The 9,404-nt window shown below is 35.8% G+C and overlaps 3 protein-coding genes across 3 annotated transcripts; all 3 read left to right on the top strand.

Moving 5' to 3' along the window:
- Positions 1–898: 898 nt before the first annotated feature.
- LOC107760428 (17.1 kDa class II heat shock protein-like) lies at positions 899–1,818 on the top strand. Its single transcript, XM_016578474.2, has one exon. It carries the CDS (start codon positions 989–991, stop codon positions 1,577–1,579), a length of 591 nt encoding a protein of 196 aa, XP_016433960.1. The 5' UTR covers positions 899–988; the 3' UTR covers positions 1,580–1,818.
- A 580-nt stretch (positions 1,819–2,398) lies between these two features.
- LOC107760429 (18.8 kDa class II heat shock protein-like) lies at positions 2,399–3,398 on the top strand. Its single transcript, XM_016578476.2, has one exon. It carries the CDS (start codon positions 2,730–2,732, stop codon positions 3,210–3,212), a length of 483 nt encoding a protein of 160 aa, XP_016433962.1. The 5' UTR covers positions 2,399–2,729; the 3' UTR covers positions 3,213–3,398.
- A 4,744-nt stretch (positions 3,399–8,142) lies between these two features.
- LOC107794867 (17.3 kDa class II heat shock protein) lies at positions 8,143–8,947 on the top strand. Its single transcript, XM_016617411.2, has one exon. It carries the CDS (start codon positions 8,221–8,223, stop codon positions 8,692–8,694), a length of 474 nt encoding a protein of 157 aa, XP_016472897.1. The 5' UTR covers positions 8,143–8,220; the 3' UTR covers positions 8,695–8,947.
- Positions 8,948–9,404: the final 457 nt, after the last annotated feature.

Here is a 9,404-nt window from a genome sequence, read left to right as displayed (position 1 = left end):
ATAAATTTAACAGTATCGTTTTACAGGTAAACAGAGAGAACAAGAATAAATAATCTTTAGCTAATTGATAAATATAGGAAAATACGCATAAGAAAAAAGGCACTCCAGGAAAAAGAGAAAACCTTTTTAAAATGTACTTAGAAAAGAGAAAATATACAGTTAGAATTGTGGAATTGCCAAAATATTTGGGAGCAATTATATGGAATTACATTAGTATCTTAATCATGGTTAGGTTCCTTTTTAATTAATTAAATTTTAACCACTAATTTTAAACTATGACATATATCCCTCGTCAAAGTAGAAACTTGAGAAAACGAAGATATTAGGAAATGGATTGGAGTTTAATCTCCTAACAAAGCGAACTATTGTATACTCTATTTATTACGTAAACATAGAATGAGCTGAACCTACGTGGGACAGCAAGTGCAAAACTGATCTGGCAAAAATACATGGACTATCCTGCCTACGTGGCCACCTAAGACTTCTCTATTCTGCCACGTCTTATCTATAAACCGATAATATGCTACCATCTATAAATTTAAGGTAGGTAGTTTCTATTAATCTCATTAAAGGACTCGTTTGGTTTGAGGGAAATAATTATATTATTTGGACATAAGATTCCATTAATACAAAGAAATTAATGGGAATATCTTCACATAAATCTAGGATGAGGAAGCAATATATATTCCTCGTAAACGTTAACTAAACATATGATGCTATTTTTGTACGTATTTGTCTTAAACGTTTGCATGTCTTCGTAAATACGAACTTCCTCGTGTTCGTTCTACTACATGACATCTGTTGTGTTTATCCAATATTGTTAAGGATTATGATCAAAACATTCATCCACTTCAAGTCAGCCTCTATATTATCTGTATATAAATGAGGCCGTCTCTCCCTTTCTCATCACATCTCTTCCATAAACAACTCTTCAACAATATCCCAAAAAAGAAAAAACTCAACTCTATTAGTGTAGAAAAGTTCAACCATGGATTTAGCTCTTAGAGATTTGGGTTTTGATCCATCGATGATAGGTGCACTTCACGACATGTTTGATTTCATGGACGAAACAACAGAGCAAAAACCTCAACATCCGTCTAGGACTTACATACGAGACACGAAAGCCATGAAAGCAACACCAGCAGATGTAATAGAATACCCTAATGCCTACCAGTTTGTAGTGGACATGCCAGGGTTGAAACCCGACCAAGTCAAAGTCCATTTGGAGGATGAAAATGTGTTAGTAGTGAGCGGAGAAAGGAAGAGAGAGAAAGAGAAGGAAGAGAAAGAAGGGATAAAGTATCTTAGAATGGAAAGGAGATTTGGGAAGTTGTTGAAGAAGTTTGTGCTACCGGAAAATGCTAACACTGATGCCATATCGGCGGCGTTTCAGGACGGCGTGCTGGTGGTGACGGTGGAGAAGCGGCCACCGCCGGAACCCAAGAAGCCAAAAGTGATTGAAGTTAAGTTATTGGGAGGAGGAGAAAGTAGTACTACCGGCGGTGGTGGTGTCCAAGCAACTGAAGGAGGGGGTCAACAAGTCCAAGATGGAATTCCCGGTGAAGTTAAAACTGACTAAGATGTTTGTGCTATCTAAATAATCAGGCAGCCTTGTGTTGGTTTTTGCTTAGTTTCTTTTGCTGTTAAAAACTCTCTTGTGAAAGTTCAAAGGGTTTTGGTCGTAGTCTCCTAGATGTTTAAGTATGTAAAAATGTGTTAATAAAAAAGTCTATATATGTTAAAAAAACGTGTAAATGCATATATGTATCTGTATGGTTATGCTTTTTCAGAATGTTAATGCTGACTGTTGTAGTGTGAGTGGAGTATAATTTTATTGCAACAGTTTGTATACCAAAAAGTGTTTACACTATCATGTTATAATTAACAATAAATACTTCTATGTAACAAGTCTGATAGTATAAAAATGTTGAGTTTTCAGTGTATACAACTTAAGCCTATGTAATGCACTAAGAGAGTTGTGTAATTTTTTTGTTACGGTTGACAATATTATCCCTATTTTGAAGTTTGAAGTAATTTTGCAAGTGGTTATCTTGCAACTGTTTAAAGCGTTCTTTTTTTCTTCTTTTAGGTTGAGGATGTAGTGTTAAGTTACAAATGTTGGACTTTTCCTGATTAATTGGTACTCAATTTGTGTGTGGGGAAATATGGAAGCTAGCATGTCATTGTTCTTCTGACTTTGCATTATCTCTTAAAGAGGGGGCAAATGCACGTATAATCATTTTCAGAGATAGTTATTTAGAGATTAGTCAATACTTATTTTGTTCTAAAATTTTAAATTAAAAATTTTAATTTCAGGACAATTCAGAACATTTTTGTCCAGAAAATTTGAACCAGAAAACTCAAATTCACACGACTAATTTTTAAATAGTAGCTTAACTGGGGTCGAGAGAAAAGGCCCAAAAGTTTGTGATAATGTAGATATAGGCCAGCCCATTATTATGTGTGTTTGACCTTGACTCTTAATTATTCTAGAGTATTCAGAAAAACTCATGTCGGATCTCGTACCTTCATGCTATATGCCAACTTTAGTCATAACACTCGAAAGTTAGCTAGAAATCTCTAGCAACATTCTCGAATCATGGCTCCCTCGTTAGTACCTGCTATATAAATACATAACCAATTACAAGTGAAGCATAAGCAAGCATTTTCAATTGAAGCATTTTATCAAACACATTCTATACAGAGTCAAACTCGAGCAATTAATCACCATGGATTTCACCAACTTCGGCATCGACTCTAGGCTTCTCTCCACTCTTCAAGACATGCTAGACTTTGCAGACGATCACGAGAAGCCAACACAGAACAATCCAACAAGAACCTACGTTCGAGATGCAAAAGCCATGGCAGCCACACCTGCTGACGTGAAAGAGTATCCCAACTGCTACATCTTCATCATTGACATGCCGGGAATCAAAGCCAATGAAATCAAGGTTCAAGTGGAAGATGACAATGTTTTGGTGGTGAGCGGAGATAGGAAGAAGGACAAGGAAAAGGACGAGAAAGAAGGAGTGAAATATCTGAGAATGGAGAGAAGAGTTGGAAAATTTATGAGGAAATTTGTTTTGCCTGAAAATGCAAACATTGATGCCATTTCTGCTGTTTGTCAAGATGGGGTTCTTAAAGTCACTGTTGAGAAATTGCCACCACCCGAGCGTAAGAAACCTAAGACCATTGATGTCAAGCTTGCTTAAAATAGGGGAACTATATAGACAAATTAAGTTTGGTTCTATGAGTTTTATGTTTGGACTTTGGAGTTTGAAATTCTGTTTTATAGTGGTGCTTATGATGTATTTGGACTGTTTTCTGCTGTGTGTAAGACCTTTTGGTCTGTGAATTGTTAACATCATGAATAAATTTCTTTGAATTATTTACTGGAATTGTTGCATCTACACGGGAAAAATTGAAGTCATCAACATGTAAAAGGAACAATTCTTTAGTATATCTCCTAAAGTTTTTAAATGTTCTTGTTGTTTAAATTTAAGGAACGGGAGACAAACAATTGCTTGTGGCTCTTAATCTTAATACTAGGGTGACATGAATCATACGAATGCTAATGTTAGGGAATACTTCTGTTTCCTCGTGTCCTTTCTATGTTTTCTATACGTTGTTTAAAGTGTTAGTTAATACATAAGTTGGGCACCGAACTATGAATCAAATCTTATTTAAAACACCAAGATGGAAGCAATAAAATACTCTTTAAATACTTATTTAATACCACGTGTCTGGCAAATCCGTCGTCTTCCCCCACCCACCCACCCACCCTCTATCTCTATATCTTGTTTTTCCGCAGGCCAACCTCCACCTCCGCCTCTTCTCTTCTTTTTTCTTCCTTTTTTTTTCCAATCCTTTATTTGTTCAGAACTCTCTGTCCTTTTATCATCTTCCTCATCAATACCACCACAGCCACTTTCCTTCGTTGAAGCTCTTTCTTTTACTTTTTTTTATTTAAGTGTAACTGATATTTTAGATCTCGCCTTACAATTAGAATTATTTTACTGGAATTTATGCTGTTGATTTGGAACTCAAATGGGTTCTTAAAATTAGGCAAAAATTTACAAGCTTGAAGTATAGTAATCCAAATTATGAGGGGTTTATACTTGTTCGTTTCTTCTCTTTTTTTGTTTGAATATGAAATTATTATTTCTGTTGGTGGTGGATTTGGGTCCGGAGGAGTCTAGATCCTTTGCTCAAAAATGGTGGACGGTTGAAAATGGAATGAAAATTACTCCTTTCCAAAAATAAAAAATAAAAAAAAATAAAATATATATATATATTTAAAATTTGTAAGTTGAAATTTTTTTTATAAAAAAATTTCTAAATAAGTAAATTTCATCACAAGTCAATTACAAAATTGTTCATATTTATATTAAAACTTAAATACCTTGATTTTAATTTTTAAACTTAGATACTCAAACTAATGATGGAGAACTAAGTAAATTTACATACAAGCCTTCAGCTAGGTTGAGATCCCTTTATTTTGGGTGAGTTTCATGGATTGTATTTGGGCTACTTTATGGGTCAGAATAAGCTATAAAAAATGATGGTTTAACTTAAGCTCCGCCCAAATAGACCATGAGCTAAAATGTTTAATGTCCAACCCCATTAATCTCTGGACAAGTTTGACGAATTGAATAAGTTTGAACTCAAATTGACACCCCTATCTCACGAAGTGGTAATTAACATATACTCTATATCTTATTTGAATATCCATTTAATGTAACGACTTGAATCCCTAGTACCTATGGACAGAGACAAATCGCTACATGCTTATCCAATTAACAAAGGTACGTCGATTATGTATATTGCTCTAAATTGAATCTACTATTTTGAAGAGCTCAACTGACAACCCTTTTTTAAGGGCACATCAAAGTACCTTGGTAAATATAATCTTTTTAAGTTAAAAGTGTCCATTTTCCTTTTATTTTTGGGAACATTAAGCAAGGCGACTGTGTGAAGTTACTAATACTATTTTGGTCTAGGTACTGACCAAGAACTAACGAGAAAGGACACATGTTTTATCATTTTCCTTGACTCGCTCTATCAAAACGGAATTTAACTTATGCATGATCCAAATAATGGTGACTAATGTTAGTTTAATTCAGACGATGTTGTGCCTTCTTAATCGGTTGGTTATGTAAGCAAGAATTTTTTAAACTTGTAAAAGTAGTAAAAGATAATTTTAGTAATGAAATAAAATGAGGACATCCCGAATTAAAGAAAAGATAGGAATTAACGTGTCTATAAGCAGTGAAGAATATAATGTGGTTTAATCTGATATAACGGTAATAATTTATCAGCTATGTTATACAATTAAAAATATCATGACAAGCAAAATTGTATATTACTATACCTAAACTTAAGGAGCCTGAATGCTTAGTTTCATCCTTCAATTTTCTAAGAAAAATGAAAATGTCAAAGAAATTAACGCCATTGGGATAGTATATTCCTAACATGTTGCACTCATGGAAGACCACCACTATGCTGCTTGTATGTTTTTTTTTCCCCGCTAATGAAAGGATCTTCAATTTCAAAACGAAAAATTAAGGAGGTTCATTGCATAAAGGGGCTAATCTTGATAATTCAATCCTAATAAAATCTTTACGAATAAATAAGCAAATAAAGGAAGATATTCAACAAATATCTTTACCCAGCTATTCCTTGTGAGGCCCATGTGCCCATAGCTACAGCAAGCCCTCACAATAGATGTGGTTAGGGGTGCACATGAATCGGATTGGTTCGGGTTTTATCAAAATCATACCAAATCAACTATATTGGTTGGGATTGGTTCGGTTTGTCAAATTTTTCAGATTTTTCGGATTTTTTTATTACATGAATATTATTTTAATCTTACTTTGTTAAAGTTATCGATAAAGTTTTGATAAGTGAATATATGATTATAAAAATAAAAATAAAAATAAGATCTATTAAAATATTCTTACGAGAGAATTTTTTTTAGTAATACATGATAGTTATTTTCTTAGTAGTCTAACAATAATTTTTTGTTGATGTACGCTTTCACAAATAACCGAATTTAATAATTAAACATAAAAACCAATATGATACCTAAATAATGATATGTTTTATTTAATTTTAAATTATCGAAATACCACTTCATATTCAAAAAAGATATAAGAAATCTTGACATATGAATAAGGAATAACAAAGAGATGATTGACGAATTTCAATACGCTTGATAAGAAAGTGCTACAACCCATTATTTAAAGAAGATAAAAATAAATGCATCACTCTATAGTTCTATTAAATATTATATTCCTTAAGAGGATTTCAAATATTTCTAGACATTTTCTAAAGAAAATTCTATATAAAGTCTTAAAAGTATTTTTTATTTATATGTCGGTTTGGTTCGGGTTTTTTTTTACTCAATACCAAACCAAATCAAACCAAACCTAATCAAAATTTTCAATCGATTTGATTTGACTTTTCGGTTTGGTACGATTTTCTGATTCGGTTTGAATACCCCTAGATGTGGTATATGGGAAGATTGCCACGGGCCGACTTACTCACATACGTAAGCGGCACCGAATGGCGCCTGCAGTCACCCCTCGCTGCAGGCCAGCCTATCTCCTTTCCCAGGTTTTCTAGCACGATTCTATGCCTGTGGTGAAGCTTGCCTAGAAAGCTCGCTCCAACTGTACTACCCGTATGATGTCAAGGCTCTTGGCCTTGACTAATTATGGCACATCGCCTCTGCTGGACCTCATCCATGCGTACACCCGGGGTTTGGCTTAGGACATGTCTGTCCCTTGCCTAGAACTGATCATCGCTCTCGCATGCACAGTCCACTCCTCAAGCTTGACACTCACCTCGTGCATCCGCACCCGGCTTGTGCTTCGACCGAGTAAGGCAACCTTTAGTCCTTGGCCAGCGTCATGTGCGTCGTTCGGGGCATGCCCATACATAGCCCTCGCGATATATTTCCATCCCGACTAGTGCAGTGTCGCCCCACAACTGCACGTCTAGGCCAACAGACCCTTGCTCGCATAGCTGAACCCACACTATGCTCACAAGTCAACACATGAAACCCCTAAGATAGGTGCTTCAAGTATCCAATCGGCATGGAGATCTCGATCCATCATTTCGGCAGTCCGCGGGGCATACTCGTCCCACACATCGAGCGTCCAACACCCGTTTGGTGCCCAACGCTAGCCCGAAGGCGTCGCGCCGTCCATAGAGTTCCCTAACTCGTATGGATACCTAAGACACGTTTTTAAGTCGTCCAGGCAAGCCCTTGAGGTTCCCCCTCAAGGTCGCTCATTCTGTATGGCTTGGTGGCAGCACGCACGTAGGAGGCAGGTTGAGCTTCAATACCTCTACCCCCTTATATATGCTTAAAATTAAAAAGCCCAAGATTCCTGGGTAGACATGTCTACGTCAGAGAATCGCAAGGACCTTTTCTTACCGGTTCTGAATTAAATCACAACACCAAAATGCGGATTGTGACAAACCTGTAAACGTGTTGTATGGTTGATAGCAAGAAACAGTAAGTTATCCCAACAATCATCTAATTTCCTAAAAGAATAGCCTAAGATCTTAGTGAATTTCCAACATATTTTGCAACTCGAGTCTCACTCCACTTTCCGTCAAACCTTGTTTGATACTCAGGCATCCCCGCCAAATGTTGCTTTTATTGTATGATATGATATAAAACAAAAAATATTTAAGTTATCTATACTGTTCGGTGAAGATAATTTTGATGATCAATATATTTTAATCTATTATAATAATAAATTAATTAATAGTTACTATAAATATATAAGATAATTCTTCTCGTGATATGCTTATATAAATAATTTTTACACAATAGATAGAAATACAAAAGTGCCCAAATGGATGGAAGTAAAATATCGTTATTTATTGTCTAGGGCCGAGGACAAATTTTTTAGAAAGTTAGAACAAGTATGTCAAATATCTAAGAAGCAGCATACATTACATGTTAATGTTAGCAATTTGAACGACATGAAATTCGACCACATTCTAGACGAATGTAGAACATGGACAACGTCTAAACAGAAACTCCTAGAAACTTGCCAGTTGCCACCTTCCTCTTCTATTTCTCTCCAGAAGCTTCCCTGTTTCCACAATATAATCACCCAATCTTCCCTCAACATCCTCAGCAATTCAAATCTAAAACTCACAATCACAAAATTCCACATCCAAAAAAATCCCCGGAAGAGGAAAATGGATTTCAGGCTAATGGGTATCGACACACCACTCTTCCACACTCTCCAGCACCTCATGGACGCCGCCGGTGAAGATTCCGACAAGTCCATTAACGCCCCATCAAGGAACTACGTACGTGACGCTAAGGCAATGGCTGCAACACCAGCCGACGTGAAGGAATGCCCAAATTCCTACGTTTTCGTTGTGGACATGCCAGGGTTGAAATCTGGAGACATCAAAGTGCAGGTGGAAGATGATAATGTGCTGCTGATAAGCGGAGAAAGGAAGAGAGAAGAAGAGAAAGAAGGGGCAAAGTATATCAGAATGGAGAGGAGGATTGGCAAATTCATGAGGAAATTTACGCTGCCGGAGAATGCGAATATTGATGCCATTTCTGCTGTCTGTGAAGATGGAGTTCTGACTGTGACTATCCAGAAGTTGCCGCCTCCTGAGCCTAAGAAACCCAAGACAATTGAGGTTAAAATTGCATGAAATATTGGTCTAGTTACTCTGTTATTTGGACACGGGAATTGAAAGTGCTCCCTTTTGATGCTTGGTTGGATGACGTAATAAAGATGGTAGAGATCTAGGAGTCTTTATCTTTTCCCCTGTCTTCTTTATATTTTCTATAGTATATTTTATGGAGTATGATGAAATGTGAGGAAGAACTAAATGTGTAGGTATTCTCTCTCTTGTTTAAATTTAATGCAAGTGAAATGCTACTAGTATCCAGTTTTGTTTCTTCCATTGCCATCAATATATAGAGTGCAATTTCTTACAATATATATAGAGAGAGAGCAAAACTTTTCCATATCTGAATTCAAGAGCTTTATCGAATGTGTGACAGATTATCTTCAAGTTAGGCAAAATCAATTGCAATTCCGATTCGAAACGGTAAAATCTTGAATTATCCCGAGAGCACAACCTATGAATATTATAGATTTTAACAGCATAGAGGAGTTAGGTGGAATTTAGTATTGCATATTAAACCATGTTTAGTCCCTGAATAGATCGTGACCAAACTAGTCCAAGTTTTTATGGCTGAATATGTAGGCAATAAATTAATCTCCTACTGTTGGTTCTCAAGGTTCAATCACATTATTTATGTCTTTCTTTTTGTTCTAATGCGTAGATTCATGATTAAAGGGGTAGATTGTTAGTACTGCTGCTATTCAAACTATGTCTATCTTTTTATTCTAATA

Source organism: Nicotiana tabacum, chromosome 23 (genome assembly GCF_000715075.1).
Source record: "Nicotiana tabacum cultivar K326 chromosome 23, ASM71507v2, whole genome shotgun sequence".
NCBI lineage: Eukaryota > Viridiplantae > Streptophyta > Magnoliopsida > Solanales > Solanaceae > Nicotiana > Nicotiana tabacum.
Note: the sequence above shows the minus strand (reverse complement) of the source record. Positions and strands in the feature narration are given on the sequence as shown.

What these genes read in the sequence shown, in the direction of transcription:
- LOC107760429 (XM_016578476.2), top strand. Translation starts at nt 2,730, where the DNA reads ATGGATTTCACCAACTTCGGCATCGACTCTAGGCTTCTCTCCACTCTT.
- LOC107760428 (XM_016578474.2), top strand. Translation starts at nt 989, where the DNA reads ATGGATTTAGCTCTTAGAGATTTGGGTTTTGATCCATCGATGATAGGT.
- LOC107794867 (XM_016617411.2), top strand. Translation starts at nt 8,221, where the DNA reads ATGGATTTCAGGCTAATGGGTATCGACACACCACTCTTCCACACTCTC.